Here is a 20,600-nt window from a genome sequence, read left to right as displayed (position 1 = left end):
CCTTCAAAGTAATTTTAAAAGTCGCTTTTATCTTGATTTCGTGGTATTGAGACATCTGCATTTTCGAAAACTAGAAACCTTTGTTGGACGATTTTGAACCATTGCGTTCGACAATGGTATCTTTTATGTTCCTATGAAAATATCGTAAAATCGCTCCGGACCAGAATGAGCTAAATAATATATTAGATTTATTGTTAGAAATCTTTCTAAAAAGCACAGAACGATAAAGGTGAACGTTGTCACCAAGATTTCACGGTTTCCGTGAAATTTCTACCGTCTCTGTTGGTGCGAACAATTGGGCAATAATCTGGAACGAAAGTTTCGCGGTTCCAGAGGCACCGCAATGCAGATCTGCTCGGGATCTTAATGGAATTTTCACTGGATGCGACACGCAACAAGGTCGGTGAAACAGAGAACGAAACTGGAAACGTTCCCCGGAGAAAGCACCACCGTCAGCTTATCGAGATAAGTCTGATTTAACCGGTGCGCACTCGACGCAGTACTAGTTTACGAATAATTGGTGGAAAGTTTCGTTTGGGACACTCTAATTAACCGTTAAGAAGCTATTGTTTTCGGTTTGAGTCACACCGACGGTAATTGCTAGAAGAACGCTGATGATTTTTGTATCCGACTACAAAAAAATTCTATTCTTTTGTCAAAAGAAAAATCGGTATGCTTTGATACCTTATATAATTCTATGAACTAAATTTTCAACTATTATTTTGCAAAATTTATCCTTTCTTGGAAGCAGATTACGAAACATTGTATTTTGTGATAATTAGAAATAATCGTTGTTAATTTCTGTGTCTGACTAGGCAAGAGCAAAATGTACTGTGATTATCTTCTGTAAAAAAAAAAGCTGTAATATTTGATAATTTCTATCGAAACTTCATTTCAGAGTCCAGTGTACTTGACGACGTCCGAAAGGAAAATAATCTTTTTTAATGAACTCTTTCACGGCTTTATATAGCTTTTCGACTTCCTTTTTCTAGAGAGAGAGGGGCGAAAAAGAACCAGTTTTACGATCTAGAATAATGTGAATAAAAGTAACACTACGTCAATGTGCATCTATTTAGAAAACGTGTGTCACATTTCTCGTTACGTAATAAGCGGTTAATACTTCCTGTTAATAAAAATACAGTCCACAATAAAATCTGAGCAACTGGTAGACGCTTTCTGCATAAAATGAAAAAATAAACTCTACTCTTAGCTGAACCTGTAGCCAAAGGTTAAATCAATCGTCCCTGTGGCCCTGGGACGATAACGATCGATCGATCCTCGATCAGCTTCCGTCCCGTTCATCTTCAGGGCCAAGCAACACGAGGATATCTCGTGAAGCAGAAGCATCCGGTCGTCGACGATCCCTTCTTCAGGATCAGCAAAGTTGGGAGCAGAGGAAAGAGAAACAGAGAGAACGGAGGCTTAAGTGTACCGTGGAGGTGGCGCCAGGCCCCTCCTTCTAATAAAAGCCGCTCACTAAGCTCCGTTACACAGACAGTTACAGAAAAGCCGAAGAGAGCAGGAGCCGGCGAGAGCTCCTTTTGGGTCCTCTTTAACAAAGCGGCCAGTTCAAATTAACCGTGTGACGGATTACGATTCGGTGTGTGGTGAGTTCCGATCGCGACTCGTGCGTCGTTTTGTTTTCTTTAACAATCCTAAGTGAACGAGAAGTCGAGAGAAAAGATAAAAAAATAAAATAAAAAGTCGGCACCACGTGACGAGCTAGATGAGATCAGTGAGGGAAAAGAAACCATCGAGAGTTCAATGATTTTTATTCCAAATTTTTCACAGGCTTTTCTTTCTCGTTTTTCTTTTCTTGTTTTGTAAAATAATTATTTTACTCGATTGTTCCCCTGGTGAGCAGAGTGTTCCTTCTCGAGTTACCCCGCTCGAAAGGGTGATTAAGAATTACTGCAGTGAAAATCGTGAAGTGGTTCTATCGCCGTGTGTAACCAGCTCAAAGAGAAAATCGAGACTCGTGACCGTCCTGCTCGTGGAAAACGCGGTTTCCATCGAACTGTGACTTTGGACGATCTTGCTGAACACGTGCGGTAGTTCTTCGATTCTTCTGCCAAACCAACTGCCGTGATTCGACTGATTTTCATTTAAGGAAAAATTTGGTAGACGTCATAATTTCTGTATGATTAGTTTACTTTTTTAAATAATGTGAGAGATTTTTCCTTTTTGGGGGGAGGGAGAAGGTAATCCATCACGATTCGAGCATTCAAATATAAATAGAAATAGAATTAAAATTTTGAAGCTTATTTTCTTTGATCATAACGATAATTTAGAGTCAAGCTTTTAAAGAATGACGAATAATTGACGGTGGTAGACGATATTTGACCTCGAAACGTTGCACCATCGGTTGCGAAGAGGTGCGTGTTGAATCTATATTGCCTCGATGCCATCATTATATTCCGTCTGTTCGTTATTGTTCGCCGCATGGAATAGTAGTTGCATCTGAATTTCTATTGCACTATTCACGCTACGCGACAGACGTTGAAATTTTTTACGTGAATCAAATGACGAGAGATTCGGGAATTTTATTTCACTGTCACCGCTGTTAGACAATCCTTTCTCGGGAATCTTTGCATTGAAGATGGCAACGTTCTCCACTTTCATTCGGTCGAAAGTGATAGTTTGGATCCGAGCTCGAGAAAGGAGAGCTTCCCTCTCTTCGAGCATCGCCGTGACTCCTTCACCTTCTTCTCCATTTTCCTCAGAATCCTTTCGAAACGCTTCCGTACCGTCGAATCATCCGACGAGGAACACGTGTTTCTCATTACAGAACACGGAAGATACATTAACATTATCAACCAGAATCAGAGAAATAAAAATGAAAGGAAGACGGAAGCTAGTTTCTTCGAACAAACGACACAGTCGAGCAACAATCCAACTGAGAAAATATTATTAACGATATTCTATTTTCTTTCAGATATACCATTCGAGAAAAACATGAAACTCATCGTCCTTTTGGCAAGCGCTATGTGCGTGGCTTTGGTCGGCTCGCATCCGGTTCCCGAAGGAGAACGTTTTCGGTCCGAGGTAAGTCCATCGAAGAACCTTCGTCAGGGAAAGGGTTTTACTCTCGGCTTAATTTTAGTTCGTCTTTTGTGAAGCTACCTTGACACTGCAGACACGCGATTAAGATCGAATTCCATCGAGGTGGATTAATTCAGCTTCGAAGGAACTCGAGTAGCGGGCGTCTCTCGCGATCGAGGCTTATTTTTCATTCACCTCGTGTGAAATTACCTTGATATTTAGGCACATGCTTGATCATGAATAATTTATCTTCGAAAGAATTCGGATATCGTATGCTATTCTTTGCAAAAGGGTAGACGAATAAATTTTAGAGAGGTAATAATTCGAGTTGCAAGGAATAAATTTCGTCGAGTCATTGCTCCTTTTCCTTGCGTTATTGACCTAAAAGATCGCAATCTTACTCCGTTCTTCAGAAATTCCGTTCACGCACTTTTCGCCTAGGTTTTAGGAAACTCGTGCGGTCGTTCCGATTCTCCGAAAGGGTTTCAGCAGCTCTCCTTCGATCCAAGGTTGCATAATTGGTGTTACGATCGCTTTCTCTGTGTCACTGGGCCACCATAATGCACGTTATATCTTAGTTACAGTCGACTGACGATCCTCTTATCAGTGAAGATCACCGGAATCGGAGAAAGTAGCGGTTTCCGCTCGCGGAACTTAACGAATCACCGCGACAAACGATGTGCGGTTAATTAAGGCATAGAGAAGCGTCCGTCAATCGTTTGCGAAAGTTCTCGCTTCGATTTCGTGGTTCAACGAAACGATCATTGGACCGGAGATGATGTTTCACTTTCGATCATGCTAGACGTCTTTCACTCGAGCCGAGTGTTACGACCTCGGGATGAACAAACACGTCTTAGGAAGACTTCGAGATATTCGTCTTTTTGCGAGAATTCAACTCCTTCGTCTTGCATTACTTGATTTTCGTTCAAAAACAGAACTTGTAATGATGTAAAACGTGTTTGCTTTGGATGACGAAGTGTTTCATCCTCGAAATCCACGAATTTGACATTTAATGAATTAGCTTTGGAAGCACTTTGGGAGGACAAAATAATCATTTATGTGTAAATATCTTAATTGATTAACAGTGGTGACATTGAGAGAGTAAGATGGTGAAATATCAGTCGCGTTCGTGGATAGATTATTGGAAGAATCTGGCTCCGTTTCAAAACATTTTGACTCTTTTCTCTTTCCTTGAACTGATGTTAACTTATTGAGAAACTTTCTCGCTATTTATATTCTTCGATGTGGTCTAAATGCTTTCGTATGATTTTGAAATTTTATTCATTATTCCTACAATTGCCCCCAGAGTATTGGCAATAAATTAACATAAATCCTGTCATAAATTTCACGAGATCGGGTAAGCCGTCGATCGTTCGAGGCAGAAGGTTATTCTCGAGGTTGATCATCGAAAGTGGATCTGTAATTGCCGAGAAATGATTATTAAGAGGAAAGGTTAGGCAAGTGTCGGTTCACGAACGATGAAGTACAGGGTCCAAACGAAAAGGCAGGAGGTTCGTGCGGCTCTCTTCTTTGGCCCGACACTTTCACTGGCCGCGAACACTTACAGAGTTACACCGGACACTTTCTTCGGTCGATCGGTGCCCAATGGAAAGCGCGTGCGTAAACGTACACGCGTTCACGTGCACGCGTGTTCCGATCTGCGATTCTATAAACACCACGCGTACCAGTGGTGCCCATTACATTCATTTTCGAACTAATTATTGCGTTAGAATGGTTCGATTCAGCTGAATAAACCTACGAACGCTGGAGACATCAACGCATGGTCAAGCGAGTACTCGTGAAAACTATACGCGTTCAAGTCTGACTGTCTATAAAATATACAGCCTGAAATAATAGGATATATTTATTCTAAAAAGATCTGATGTAATCGATCGTTAAATTCGAACGTGTTCACCGCGATTGTAACATAAAATCGCCAGATGAATTCAGAGTAAAGTGGAGATTGTGACGAAGGAAAAAGTAATTGCGACCGTAAGGATAAGACACGGGGACGAATAGCGTAACAGCTGCTCGAATGTGAGCGTGGTCTGAGGGAAAGTGAACCATGGTAACCAGGTTGAGCAACTTTTGAGTCCGCTGACCGTCCAAGACGGTACGATTAAATTTATCGAATGGTTTGCGTCAACGCGACAACTTCATTTTCAAAATGAAATATTCTATGTCACGGTTCAAGCAATTTATTTCTCTTCATGTAATTCGAGCAACTAGGATCAGACAATCGGTATTACAAAGCTTCTCGTTACAATAGCAACGTGTATTCCTGTAATAACGTGGAATCTTGTTTAACGATGCAATTTCCCGTGGATTATCACCGTTCACAAGTTTACGATCTCTTTGCTACTGAATTTTATCGCCGTCCAGTTATACAGCCGCCACGTGTTCCCCACTGATTTTACGTAATTTGAAAATTGCCATTTAGAAACAAGGTAAACGTGCTCGGACAGTTCCGTCCGAGCTAACGTCTCTCTCCTACCACTTGATTCGCAAAATTACGCAACATAATATTACTTTAACACTGTCCGATACTTTCGATCGGCTTCCAGAGCAAATTATACGCTCTGGAACTCTTCCTTATACTCGCCGATATCGAGAGCAACGGCTGAAGAAACTAGAATTCTGAAAGAGGAAAAGAAATCGACAGAGATATCTTTCGATGAATGAAATGGTGAAAAGAAACAGTTTGTAGGGACAAAGGGAAACTTTTTTCAGGCACTAGATCGACTGGTGATGGTCGAAGCTGACAACGAGACCGCCCTCAGGAGCAAAAGGACGATCGGTATCCTGCGCGAACTGTTCCCAGAGGTATCTCAGGTGAGCCGCTGCTGAACAAGAACGCAGTGAAATCCTGCAGACGGCCAGGACCAAACGTTCCTTTTTAACACCCCCTTAACAGGACCTTGCGCGTCCTTAACACCCGTGCGTACGTCTGACACGAGAAATTTTCCATCGTCAGATGGTAGAGAAATTTGATTGGTAATCTTGCGTCGATTCAAAGCGGAGGAGAAATTGCTCGCAGCGAATCGGCATTCCTGTCAAGAAAGTTGCACGTTCGATTCACGATTCACGCTAAAGTTTCCCGTTTCCCACTCCGATTGTATAACCGCGTTTGTTCACTCTATTAATCACTGAAACAAATACCTTTCAAATGATCCGTTAATTGATCGCGTTACAGTTGATTCCTCGATTTAATGGTATTACCTCCTCGACTGCTTCGAAGGTTGACTCGAATCAAAATTGCTCAAAAACTCATTCCCATGGATGGATAATTTCGACCGAAACAAAGACTATCCCTATTTAAAGAACGTCTCACGTGCCACGATTCATCGACAACCCCCAAAATTGGGACAAAAGATCAGAATCCAAAAAAAAAAAAAAAAAAAAAGTGAGACGAGAAAGAACTGGACGTAGACCGAGCCAGCTAAGAGCTGTTGTTTTCTAGATGGTCGAAGATAAGGTGAATGCGATAGTAGCGGAAATCATCCGAGCGCTAGGGCCGGTCGTGCTGCGCAATTTCCTGGGCAATAATCGTCCCGGGGCAACCGGAAGTTCGTCGAAAGGCGGATCGACGGCGACCGCCGCGTCACCCTTCGACGACTATGATTTCGACGTCGATGGGACGAAACCGACCAGTTCGAACGGTAGAGTCTCGATATCCTTGCCGACGTATCCACCGGACGAAGACGAGGACACCGAATCACCCAATAGCACCACGACCACCACCGAGTCGTCCATCCAGAACGCTGAGGGGACGACCGACGTCAGCAACACGATCGCTTGATCGTTGTTTGCTGGCCAGCTCGGTAACACGTTTGGAGGTCAATGAACCAAAGGAAGATTAAATTCCTCGATGTACCGGCAAGGACGACCACCGCGCAATCGTGACTGCTGCGGGAGCGAAAAACTCTAAAAACACTCAGCCATCTTCTTTGTCTGCTAACTGTTCTTCTTCTTCTGTGTGCGTTCACTTGTGTGTATCAAAATCGTTTTTTCGTCTTATCTATCTGTCTATCTGTCTGTCTATTTATCTCTCGTCTGCCTTCATTTTTTATGTGCCTTCAATGGAGACGACAGGGGAGGTGTACTCTTCTTGTTCTGTTTCCGACTTTCTTCTTCTTCGCTGATCATTCAAACTTTCGTATCGTATCAATGTTGGCCTTCTGAAAAGTCGATGACCTATCATTTCTTTTCATCCTCTATCGAATACGTCTGTTATATCGACGATCGATCGGTTAGGTGGCTTTCATTTGTGACCAGTTCACTGGGGTGTTTTCAAAGGAATCGCAAAAAGGTCAGATGTGATTCGAGCGTTCTGCACCCCGTAAGCGGCAACAATTCTGTTTCTAACGATCGTAGAACCACGGAGCTTAATCGAAACGAATCGACGTACCTCGATGATACTCAACATTCAAACGTTGCTAATGTCCAATCAAAGTTGAGAATCGTCGGATGTTAATTATGTGTTTTTCTATTCAATAGAGCTTCTATTTACGTCCGTTGCTTGCCAAAGTCCTTCACCAATAATTACCCTGATCGACGCGTTTCCCGATTACGAGACATCGCTAGAATACGCGTCGCACGCTTCATCCCCCTTTTGACCCGAATGCACCGTCCTTGAATTGTCGTTCGATCGCCGTCGAATAAATTTCTCTATAAATATTCATTTCTCTCGAATTTGTCGGCGATCGATCGACGATGCTTTTCGAAACCCGCTTCGAAGATGTCGACCGTGAAACTTGTACTTTACAGGACGTGAACCCGGAAGCGGAGGACAGGGTGAACGAGGTGGCGGCGGAGTCGCAGAACAACGAGGTGAAAGTGCAATTCGCGGACGAGCAAGGAAACGATGATTCAGTGGCACCTCTGACGCCGTTGGACGAAGTGGAAGCAGAGGACGACGAGAACAGGAACAAGAGGTTCCTCAACTTTGGTTTCGGCGCGTCTGGGGACAAGTCCGGTAGCGGCGCTGGCTCGGGCAACTTCCTGTTCGACATTATCAGGGTGAGTTATCTACATTCCCTGCAAATACTTCCTCGAGTTGAATTCTTTCTGAATGATGGCTGAAAAGTGGAGACTTCGGTTAGTCTGCGTATCTTATGAAAAGTTTAATTAACATATTCAGTGTCAAACGGCTCATTGTTTTCACAGCAACTTCCTAATTAAAAAACAGATACAAAAAAATGTAATGAGCATAAAAAGATGTTCGACAAGTAAAACAAGGTTTAATAATACATCGTAACCTGTGGGATATTTAATATTCATGTAGAAAAAAAGAATATAATTCATAAGACAAGGGCAACTACTTGAGGCATTGTCGAAGGTTTCGAATGAAATTAACCAGCCGGCTCGCCCGGTTATTACATCAAGGTTCTTGACCTAAGCACGACCTGTCCTTTTGAAGAATTAACAGCCTTGTTCGCGATTCGTTTCAGAAGAATATGAATATTTTAATAGATGGAAAAAATAATCCCTGACATTTTTTCTTTGTTGCTTTGCATTTGAGAAAAAAAGGAATACTAGTTATGAAATGACTAGAAGTTTCTCATAACTGAATCAAGGAATTAGAGTAGAGTGTCTACGGTGTTTTAGATCGTCAGCAATGAAAATAGTAATAATAGAATTGCAGTAGAAAGTAATCCAGCAGGATATAACGCGTTCGAATAGTTGTTTCTGATACAACAGGTACCGATTATTATTAGGCTCTTCGACTCCGGTAGTCGGTTTAATTACTTCTATTCGAGAAAAATTTGGTTAATTGAGTTTTAAACTAATATTTTCGAGATTTTCTAAGGTTATTGTAGTCTTTGAAATTTTGCTTAATAACATTATTAACCATTTTGATTATCTAACGTATCTATTTCTAGAGTTCAATTCTTGTATTTATCCATTCACGACCAATTGTCACGTACACCAAAGACCCAGGTGATTGGGAATGACTAATCGAAATGATACAGTACTAGTTCCTAGATCGACTTCCATTTATGTCCACGATAAGCTACCGTCCATTCTCTTGAAACCTACACTCTGCAAACTAGCAGCCTCGGTCTCCACTTTTCACCGAACCAACAAACAACCATCATACCCAATTAACACGAATAAACTGTTCGATCGTTCAAAGACATCGATCGAAAGAAGAAGGTCCCAGATGAACGGACGCGTATCATCCGCTAGTTAAAGAACAAACTTTCAGCCCCTTTACAGGAGATTCGAGCGACTCGTGGTAGCAGCGGAGGGCAAAGATAACAGTGTGACTGGAGGAAAACTAAAGAATTCTAACAAAACAAAAATAAAGACAGGCTTGTGTAGCTGAAGAGCGGATCAGTAAACGAAAGTTTCTCGTGTCTGTTCTCGTATAGCAAGCGGCCGACGGGGCGGCAAGAGCGGCGGGCACGGTGTACCGCGTGGTGGCAGGTACGCAGAGCCTAGGGCTCGGTTTAAGCGCCTCTCGGGACTTGGGCCCTGTCCCCCAAGGTGCCGCCCCTGCTGCCGCTCCAGCTGGTTCCTCGACCACGGCGGGATCCTCGACCAGCGCACCGGCCGCGTCAGGAACCGGAAACTTACCACCGGTACGCCAATCCTTCCGAGCAGAACCGAACGGACACTGCCAAAACAAAAAATCAAACTCTGCACGACTCTCTCTCTCTCTCTCTCTCTCTCTCTCTATCATCTTTTTAATCCGTCCCGGTGAACGGAAGCCAGACAGCTTCCGGCTTCGCGATTTTCAGTCACCCCTCTCTGAATCTCGCCACGCTGGAACATCGTGTTTATTGTTCTCATTAGACCTGGCTTCTTTCACCGTTTCTATTTCTATTTCTCTCTGGGTCGACGAGACTCCTTTCTTGCTTTCTATTCACTTTCATATGGCTTTGCAGATAGCAAAAATAATGATAAATAGATCATTAGTTTTCGTTTCTTAATTAATCGCGCGCCATGCTATAATACTTTAAACACGTTTCAAACAAAAATGGTAATCGCAGTTTCATGATGATTCAACGAAAGAAACATTTCAAAGGTCTGCAAGCTATGAATCGTGTACTTAACACCTCTGCATGTCATAATCCTCGCACGTGGCTGACGTATATCGCCTGTTGTTCGTTCTGCACCTTCCTCTTCGTTTGCTTTTCTTGTTCCGTTTACTTAACCACTTCACCTATCATCTTCTATCTGATCTTCGCCATCTCATCTCTATTCGTCAGCTTGTATTCCTTGTATCTATACCTGTTCTTCGATCTCCTTCGCCTTGATCGTGCATATATTGCAAGCTAGAATCTTAGCTTCAAATATTTGCTTGGAGTGACGTAAAGATGATTCTAAAATTGGCACGCAATTCTTGCCACGTGCATCTCCCAGTGTACAGCCACGTTTTCTTGTTATCTATCATCATTGTCACTAATCAATCGAATGGTTCCCTTTCGGGCGACTAAAGGCATGCAATATTGACATTTCTATGTTTTCAAAATAAAAATTTTAAATATTAAAATATTAATGGCTACTCGATTGCCTATATTTAAGGAGAGAAGAATTAAGATTGTTGCCACCTTTTAGTCCCTCGATTCGTAGATCACTAATACCGATCGTCATCGCATCTTCCCACTAACCGTAATCGTAATCGTGTCTGGAGAAATGAACCACCCTCTGTATAAAACCCCCGAATTCTATCGTCCGAAAAACACCCTCTCTCCATTCGTTCCACCCGGCCAACGGTCCCGACGCGACCACCAACTTTAAACACCCTCGACGAAGCAACCGGCTTGATGGACATCCCAGCTGATTCTCGAGCCGCAGTCACATGGCAATCGTTGATCGTTTGCCTATTTTTTCGTTGTCGTAGCCTCGTACTCGTCCATTGCACCGTACCGGGAGTTGTTTCTTATCGATTGTCACCTCGAATGAAATGAAATAGGATCGTCTAATCACGTTACACGAATCATTATTTTTAGTAGCAAATTGATAGCACGGTATATCTCCGTTCATAAGTCGATGAGCCCATCATTTATTTTGCATTCTTCTTCGTTTATACAAGTGGTCGATGACTTATGGATGGAGGTGTACGTATCTGGCACCAGATTGTTCGAGGAGATGGTAAGTATGATCGTCATGCTGCCTTGTAATTATCACAGTAATCTGATTTGTCCATCTGGGTCCTGGTGAACATGTTTTATAGTTCTGGGTGCACCTGTAGCCTGTCCATACCACCAGTTACTTGAGATACATTTTTCACAAGCAATTTCGTTAAAAATAAAGTGGTATGGACAGTTTTGTAAAGATGTTCGAAACAATGTCACGAGTCGCAGGAGAGCACTTAAGGATCGTAGCAGCAAGATCGATGGATCGCAATTAGGATTCAGGATGTAAAAGCACCGTAGTGTCGGGAGCGGTGGAGCTGGACGTGGAGCTGAACTACACACCGCAATTATCTTCCTAATTAGACATCAAACATAAGAATGTTCGCACGATGATCGATGACGAAAGGAACGATCTAAATGACTTGTTCTCTAATCCACTTTCTCTCTTTGTATTGACCCTTGAGAACGAAACTCTTTGCTTCGATGCGGCGTTAACGAGAAATTTGATTGTTTGCAGCTGGTGGCGGGTAGCGGAAGTGCCTCGCATGGCACTGGTAAGGTAGAGGAACCACCGGAAGCGGTTCCTGGACCAGTCACTAGGCTCTTCGTCATCGCGAACAGAGGAATATCGAACCTCATCCAGGACCTCATTCTTGTAAGTCTCTAGTTGAATTTTCTTTTGTTTTTTAATATAAGTAATAAATCATGCGACGGATTCGCAACCTGAAATACTCAAAACCACACGATCATAATTCTTCACTGTCAACGACGAAAGAATTCAATAATTCAATATGCGTAAAAGCCTTGCACAATGATCGTTCAGGAGAACATTTCGCGAATACAGCAAATAGGAGAATGAGACTCGATTGGCCGAGCGTTACGATTGCGGTAACCGCACGGTCGAACTTCATGGCTCGAAATCGATTATGTTTAGCCGAGCGAAGAAGATATCGAGGTACAACAATGAAGGAAAAAAAAAACATAATAATCGAGAAACATTACGACACGTAGCGAAATCACCGAAGAAAACTTTCCACGGGATTTTCCGGCCAGTCGGTTTAACGAGCCACGAACGAAGCGTCATTAACTGATTCAAGACTATTCGTGTATCGCAATCGCGTGTTCAACAAATAGAAGACAAAATTGTCCTCTCGTGGACGAGCTTGAAAATAGAGCTGTTTTCTTACGCGATTTTACATAATCGATTTACCTATGGGAAAATGAAATTGAAATCGACCTACCTAAGATTTATTACCATTAAACGCAATATTTTTTATATTAAACATTTTTTTTTCATAATTCTCTCGGCAATTGCATTTACTAGAGTTAAATACTCACTGCTAAAATGTTAAAGCGCAGAGAGAAAGTTGAAATATTATGCATATTTCGCCTTTAACACGTTTATTACCACAGTGAAAAGAACCGTGTGTAGTACGCACGCTACAATTACAATTATTTATAATACAAACGTTCTATATTTTAGATAAACTTTCCATTTGTTATCTAGCATAATTCAAAAGGTATTTATAATATAGCTTGCAACTCGAGTGTAATTTATCATATAGCAAAGAATTAAATCATAAATGTACCACCTTAATAAAAAAAAAGAAGTTTCGATAATGGTACGATAAGAACCGGTATTTCCATTTTTTCTATTTAAAATCGAGCGTAGAACAGGTTGATCTGAAGTAGACGAGTTCATATAAATATGTTTATATAAACGGTTATCTGTACTCAGAGTATTCCGTCTCTCGAGTAGCTTCTCGAACCTCTCTTCAATTGAAGGATGATGAGGAACGTACGAAGTTTCTCAATTTCATCAGTGATTCGTGCAAACAGCATCGGGAACGCGTGTAGATTTTGTCAAAAGTCTGGCGAGCGTTCCAGATATTAAACTGGGTGATTACGTAAGCTCTGTCAGGATCGATGGACAGCAAAAATGTAAGCGACTTTCTCTATGAAATAGCTCGTCCATTTGCTGGCTGACTTATGCAAGCGACTGCTACGTGGCTCGTGGCACGATATATCGTCAGGGGCACGCTTGACCAGCTCGCGGTTCGTGAAAATTGATAATGATCCATTTCTGGTGACACTCGTGTCCATAGCATATGGTGCCGGTACACTATTGAAATATACTACCATTCGGAGAAGTGAAAAATCGGTATGATTTTCTGTACGATGAAGTCTAAATTTCAAATGAGAAAATTATCTCACCCACGTGTCGAGACTCGTTCCGCTGGTGAACCCTCAACGAAAGCGAAACTGATCGACGAAAGAAACGCTAGAAATTGCTTAGTTAGAGGCCGTTGATCGCAATTTATATTCTAATACAAACAATTCCGCAAAACGTTGACCTGTTTCAGAAATGAACGCGATCTTTGCAGAAAATTCAAACTCGATTATTTTTCCTATCTTCGGTAATTCTTTTCGTTTAACTAATGAAGAAAAAATGAAGAGGCATTTTTCTGCCACTTTCATTTATGACTCGCTCGAACGTGAGGCGAAGAAAGCTGATGAAAAACAGTGCGCGCTAAGAATTGGCTAGTTGAGCGGAATCCAAGCAAGTTTCTTGTTTTTCTTGAATAATGTCTTTATTACAACTCGATGAACGCTTTGATTATCGTGTTAATCGGAAGAACGTGGAGGTCAGTGGCACTAGAAATTTTATATAATCAAATAACTAAAGGGAAACAATTTATAGAAAATTCTAATATAGAAAGGAAAGATAAACGAGTTGACAGAAAAACGACATTGTGCAATGTTTCAAAAGAGGAAGCTAGTAATTGTTAGAGCTAATCGAGCTATTTACGCGTAATCTTCATCAAGCGTGTTCGCCGAGGGGCGAACATTGTCTGGAAAGTGTTCACGCTTCACGCGTCGCGTGGAATCCGTTTGGTTCAACGTCAACATTGAATATAAGAAAAACGGAAACGTTCTGGAAAAGAGCAAGTTCGATCGGACGGAACAATAAACGGCCAATCGGTTATCGTTTCTTTCGTTGGTCACGGTGAAACTTTGGTCGCGTGGATAAAAAGTGTCGAAAGCGGCTTCGAAAGCGTTGCAACATTTCTCTACGCGGGAAATCTGGTACGTCTGTCGTTATAGGAAGTCGAACAATGAGATGCAAGAAAGAGCGAACTGCGCGTCATGGAATTTAAGCTATTCAAATGTTCAGTTCTTCTAGGTAAAATTGAATATTCTATACGGCTGTATAAGAAATTGTTCAGAATCGATAAGATCGAGAAACGTCGAGGTAAATGGAAAACCTTTCGTTTCAATGGTAATTGAAGGATTCTTTTTTATGTTTTGCAGCGTCTTGCAGCGACGAGCGAGCGTATCGTCAATTTCAAGGCAAGACTGATCACTTCCATCATCTAGAGCTCGGTACGCGAGGCAAAAGGTGTGCGGAAGTGAACAAGAAGATCCGATGGTCCTGAAAAATGATCTGGATCCACGTGGGAGCCATTGTCGAGCCGTAATTATTGTCGCAGGAACACGGGTACGACGTTGGCAACGTAATCAGCCAACACGTTGCCCCCTTGTCCCCGAGGTCCGAATTGTCTCGTCGATGGTAGAGAATCGTCCTCGTTATTCAAACAGTCCAACCTCGCGACTTCGTGTTTGCAATCACTTGTAAATCGTAATACTTGACGCCCTCGTTTCCCTTTTGTCCTTCTTCGTTTCTCTACTTCTCTGACTACTTCCCATTCCCTGTTTCTCGTCCTCCAACGATTCTACGACCCTTCTTCTTTCTTTCTGTGTATATCATAGCCTGTTCTGTTCTCTAGTTAACGTTCCCACTGTTGAGATTCGTCGAGACGAAAGAAATCGTGCGTTTTACACGATGCGTATTGTTACATTATGGTCGAAATTGAAAATTTTAATTTATAAAAGGATTAGTACGTAACGATTAGTTATTCCACTTAATCTGGACGCGTTTCGATCGTTTTCTTCTTCCATATCAAGTTTTCAGCTTTGTAGAAATCAATCGTGTAAAACGCGCACGTCGGTGTAACTTCTCACCCAGCCTCGCGAAAGTAGCGTTTGGATCGCGTAGAATCTCGCGTGAACTTGTACATAATAACTGTTCCCAGAATGCAACAGTGCCAAGAATCGATCATTCTTTTCTACTCCCCCTAATCGATATCAGATAGATTTCCTTCCGAACAGCCGCGATCGATTGTTAACCGGTCGACGACTGCAGTGGCTGTCGATAATCACCGAACCATCAGCACCTTTCTAGAAAAATAAGCACGATCTGAAATTATTTTCGTAGATGTTAAGCGATTGACAGTCTGACATCGAATCTTTTCTAGAATTTTGTTAAACGACACCTGGCCGGCTGTTTGTTCACCGCATTACAGTATGAAGCGATGATCGTTCTTTCGATGAAGAGAACGGTTGCCGTTGATTGATATGTTCGTTAACGTGTGCCTCTTTTATTGTAAATCGTCCCTGTTGTTTTGTAGTGTAAATAAATAATAAAATATTATTGTCATAAAATGATAGAATCCTTTTCACCGTGATTCTTCTATCGAACCGGAAGACGCGACTCCCTGTAACTTATTTATTTCCTGTATTTTATTATGTTTCGATACAAACACGAAGAAACGATGAAAAATATTGACTTCAATAATATTGATTCAATATTTAGCAAAAATACGTTCAAGGAACAGTCACCTCGATCATTTAAGCACAGTATACTTGGCAAAATAATATTCTTATAAAGATTATTATCTATCACACTCTCTAAATCGCACGCGATCACTTTCGTGAATATTATTGAAACTTTTATCCGACTGGAAGATTCTCAGATTGTTCCAAGGAACAGTCATATTAGGCCCGATTAACGATACACCATTGGCGATTAATTGGCGAAGACATCGCTACGAATTTTCATTCATGGAGTCCTTGGACAAATTATTATCGGCTTCCGGATAGGCGAATGCTTCGTCCTCGCAGGAAGCCCATCGGTGCAGCTATGGAGGCGAGATCAATGGTGGTTCCATACCAGGAACACCAACGTAAATTGGATCCCCTAATCGCACGGTGCCATTAGAGCTCCTCAATGCCAGGTGGATACCCATCACTGGACTTTCACCGGTCATAGGACGTATAGCTGGATCCGTTATTTGTCTGTAACTGGAAGGTGATTAAGTAAGAAACGATGTACAAAATTACTGACGAAAATTCCATCGATATACCTTTTCAGAGTTTTCAACGGCTCAGCTTTAGGGTCCTTTTTACCGGTTTCCGGATCGATGGTAGTAAAGATACACCTGGTGCACGGCATCACGTTCTTGAAGATAACATCCCCGATTTTCACCCACTGCCAGCTATCCTCCTCGTAAGGGACAGCACCCTTCACGACGAAATTTGGACGAAATTGGTCCGCGACAACTGGATTATCCAATCGAGTGTTTAATTCGGTTATCGAACTCTCGTTTATCAGATTGTAGCTGGTGGCATCTGGATAGGCTCCCTGTTCATTATGCGTCCCGTTTAGAATTGTTATTTTATTTGAAAATTTTATTTCTAACTTACCGTGTCCGCGGATGTCAACGGGAAATACTTGTTCTTCTCTCTGACTTCTCTGCTTGGATAACTCAACGGATAATAAACCAGTCGAAAACCAGCGTCCTCCTGAAGGATGAACCGGGACAACCACCTTGCCGGCTCTTCACCGCAGTCGCACGCTTGTACAGGTTGTCCCCACACCGCCACGCGGAATCCTTTACCTTGGATTCGCGATAGATCGATGGACACGGACATCATTCCCGGACCTGACAGTGTGAGAACCGATCCGGAAATGCTGGGCGATACCTTGTAACAATAGATTCTTTTACTTTGTTTGTAATCGGAGACGGAAATAACGAGCAGTCTTATTGATAGCACTCTTGAAATCTGAGATTTTATCGAGCCACGTTGGAAATACCCTCCAATCAGAGCAGAAACGTTCGAAAGAAAGATAATGGCGTCGTTTAAGGGAGAAACGCTCGCAGGATGAATTAATTGCTGACGTTCTAGTCAGGAACAGTTAATTTCACGAGTTTCCATTGCGATAAAACGGATCGTTAATTTCGATTATAAAAGTTTCCTGAATTAAGGCGCCAACTCGTACTCTTGGAGGGACAAGATTGAGCCTTATAGGACCGCTAACGGCGCTTAACAACCCGTGAAGACAACGTGCAGGAGAAAAAATGACCGGATGGCCGCGTTATCGCCAACTTTCACGATAATTCTTCCTTGCAATCCTTCCTTTTCGCGTTATGATCAAGTATTTTTCTCTTTGCAAGAGATACTTTGATCAGATCGGGTTAATTTATGGACCAGCTACCCCTGAGAAATTTGTATTAACATCGAACCAAAAATACTTTCTTCTGGTACTATACACAATCCAAGGTTCAAGTATATTATTAAATTTTGCCAATAAATTTGCATAATTTTAAATATTTTTAAATAATCTAAAGGAAATGCTGTTAATCACCAAATGTTACAGCTTCTAATAACGTAGCAAGTATGGGTAATTATTTCAGTATCGTCCTAATCACAGTAATTTGTAGTATCTTACAATTTTATAGCTTTTAGTAACCATAACACATAATTTTACGTAATCTTTAAAAACTTTGACTAACATGAATGTGGCCTATTGTTTTAATAACGTCCTGTACATAAGAAATTCTTACCAAGACCATTTTGGGATGCTGCCTAGCGGTGACGAAGCGTCCATTCAGGTCGATGACCATCAGCGTGCGGTCCCTCAACCAGCCAGACTTCAGACCCAGTTTCGTGCACTCCATCGTGTTCATCCGGATCGGTCCAAGTGACTTAACCGGGAACACGATCATGTTACTGAGTTCGCCGACCTTCCGCCATTCCGAGGGTGGCTGATCCTTCTGCCTTTTGGTCCAGTACCACCAAAGGAACACGACCACCGTCCCGGCGCCGACAGCTGCCGCCGACACGTACGTCAACCGTGTTCTATCTGTTCCCAACAAGTTGAACGATTAATTTTCAACGGTGAAGCGACCATGCGAAACGGTCCGTTGCAAAATCGTTCACATGAAACCATGATCTAACAAGAAGATAAACTCCTGATCGTTGATGAACGCTCAATGAGACTGAAAGCATTATTGACCCAGCTCGAACATCTCAGAGAATATTAAAATGTATAAATTAGCTGAACCTATGCATCTGCACCTAATCCAAAAGAAGGTCGCAGGCCATCTTTCCAACTCTACATCGTTATATATACCATGAAAACAAAGAAAAGAGAAGTGAGCAGCTTCGATAATGTTGATAGCTGGCGGAGGGATCGATATTTAGTTCACACGTATGATATAATTGGTCCGAATTTTTCAATTAAAACTTTCCACTTGCTACTTTCAGCGATTAATACATCCAGTATTAATGATACTTGGAATTTCATTTAATTTCTCTTTTTTCTGGAGAAACTTATTTCCAAGTTTAATTGACATTAATTAATCAAAAGTAACTTCTTCGTGCATCAGATATCAATATGTTAACTGACTACAAAGTAGCAACATAGTGTTACGTTTGTTGGTCATTAGCCTATCGTCTTCTTTAGCATGTTTTATGCAACTTGCATATCGTATTTCAAGGAGAACACTCGAACGAGCTCTAGTTCGAAGTGCAATCTGCAATGCAAATTATTAGCAAAGTAGCTAGCTGACGAGGAAAAAAGAGATAAAGGAGGACCACAGAGGAGATCCTCGTTCCTGAACGCTGCACACCAGGCTTTCGTCACTACCTAAACTCGTCTCAACCAGAGCGTGGATCATTTTTTCTTACGTAGCTGATTGAGAATCTTCGAACGAGACTGCAAGATAGGATTGATAAGTTTCTCTTATCAGTAGGTGCGGAGATTGAATGCGTAGAAGGTTATTACCTGAGTGTAAATTGAAAGAAGCGAGCAGAGGTGTAAATTGAACAAGCACAACAAAACGATTAACGGTATATAAGTAAAAAGAGAATATTATTTATTGAAATTGGGGACGATGAATTGTACAATTTATTTGCGTTAAAGTGTCCCATAGATAAGAAAGTGGGTCGAACAGGTCGTTGCACTTTCGAAAATGCATACGGAATACAGTACTTTGCATTCTTCTTTTTTCTCAGTTCGACTTCCAGTTGTGCTCAAAACGACGATTTCTAATTACGTTCGAAATTGAGGAATTAAATTTGAAAATTAACTATCGTATTTACTACGAATTCATAACAATGTACTCGGAATATCCGTCTTCGTGAAGCTTCTTATATGAATGCTCCACATACAAAGGTTAACTTGTACATTACGATTTGACCCGGTTTAATTATTATCAGTGTTATCAATAAAGTCAAATAAACGTCTTCACGGACACATATACTGTACTTCCCACAAAAAATAAAACTTTCCTTTTACGTCATAAATGTATTTACATCAGACATTTGATGTTATCGATTTAGGGTTTCCAGCGAATCACAGAAAGAAGGGAAGGGTCTAATGAGGCCCTTCGTCTCGAATCAATACCATAGGGCGTTGCTCCCTTGTACGTACCTACCACTGTGCGAATGAATTCTAGCAAAATACTGAAATTGCAAATACCTTTTAGAAATGTAGCCTAATCATGGAGATACTATAATTATATGTCCGATTTAAAATTATTTTCTTTTTTTTCTGTACATACAACATTATCTGATGTATTTTAATGTAGTTTTAATAACAGGCTTTAAGATAAAAACGAGTTTTATAAAAAAACTGTAATACAAGTAATTTATTCAGATTACGATGCTATGTTTTTTCTGCGATTAGATCATGAAGAAATTCAAATAAGGTATGGACTATGACGGTGATGTGATAAATTTTACATTTCAAGCGTTTCATGTGTAAACGATACGAAAATTCGAAATAAAACTAAATATTGAGTTAATAAAATGGAATGTTTAAATTAATTAAATTCCAATTATCATTGGAACAGTTAGGAAAATTTACAGAAATACCTTGATATATCTCTAAAATTAAAAAGATTATAAGATAAGGAAACAGTACCAACATGAGGTCGATCAATATCAATGGTCCACACGATGGAATCTATTCATCCATGACTTACAGCAACAGAATAACGATCAACTTGTGAGGCCGAATGAGTGACGAATAATAAGATAAATGATCTCTTACCCAATATCATTGCCAAGGTCGCTGGAACCGTGGACCAGGAACGGTTCGAAGGCGAACGTGCACAATGGTCGCGAGAGAAGTTATAGCAGTTGTGCGGTCGATGAAGTACTGAATCTGATGTAGGCTTCGCGAGCACGCGACCGCTGCAAAGGCACCGTTATTTATCCACGCTTATGTTCTGTTCCCTGCTGTATAGTAAACGTACAGTCGTTACACCGAACGACGCAAAACCACGTGTGAAGAGCCATGAAACAGCGCGCAACTACGGAACTCTGTAAGCTGGCACGCAAACATCA

At 41.4% G+C, this 20,600-nt stretch overlaps 2 protein-coding genes across 6 annotated transcripts; one reads left to right on the top strand and one right to left on the bottom strand.

Annotated features, from left to right (window-relative positions):
- The first annotated feature begins 1,481 nt into the window (after positions 1–1,481).
- LOC114881799 lies at positions 1,482–15,629 on the top strand. Of its 4 annotated transcripts, none has more exons than XM_029198679.2 (7): positions 1,482–1,607; positions 2,936–3,045; positions 5,773–5,874; positions 7,810–8,061; positions 9,417–9,626; positions 11,644–11,781; positions 14,439–15,629. In XM_029198679.2, the coding sequence occupies exons 2-7, from the start codon at positions 2,956–2,958 to the stop codon at positions 14,502–14,504; spliced, it is 858 nt and encodes a 285-aa protein (XP_029054512.1). In that variant the 5' UTR covers positions 1,482–1,607; positions 2,936–2,955; the 3' UTR covers positions 14,505–15,629. The 4 variants fall into 4 exon arrangements, with proteins under 4 accessions (XP_029054512.1, XP_029054520.1, XP_029054524.1 ...); XM_029198687.2 differs by having other exon boundaries at positions 1,486–1,600; XM_029198691.2 differs by lacking the exon at positions 1,482–1,607 and adding an exon at positions 1,614–2,120.
- A 56-nt stretch (positions 15,630–15,685) lies between these two features.
- On the bottom strand, positions 15,686–20,600 carry LOC114881792 (mitochondrial amidoxime-reducing component 1-like). 2 transcript variants are annotated; one of them, XM_029198660.2, is made up of 5 exons: positions 20,305–20,600; positions 17,813–18,111; positions 16,671–16,949; positions 16,331–16,608; positions 15,686–16,268 (listed from the first exon to the last, which is right to left on the bottom strand). In XM_029198660.2, the coding sequence occupies exons 1-5, from the start codon at positions 20,312–20,314 to the stop codon at positions 16,106–16,108; spliced, it is 1,029 nt and encodes a 342-aa protein (XP_029054493.1). In that variant the 5' UTR covers positions 20,315–20,600; the 3' UTR covers positions 15,686–16,105. The 2 variants fall into 2 exon arrangements, with proteins under 2 accessions (XP_029054493.1, XP_029054501.1); XM_029198668.2 differs by lacking the exon at positions 20,305–20,600 and adding an exon at positions 20,176–20,260.

This window comes from Osmia bicornis, chromosome 1 (genome assembly GCF_907164935.1).
Source record: "Osmia bicornis bicornis chromosome 1, iOsmBic2.1, whole genome shotgun sequence".
Lineage (NCBI taxonomy): Eukaryota > Metazoa > Arthropoda > Insecta > Hymenoptera > Megachilidae > Osmia > Osmia bicornis.
This window is presented reverse-complemented; position numbering and strand designations above follow the sequence as displayed.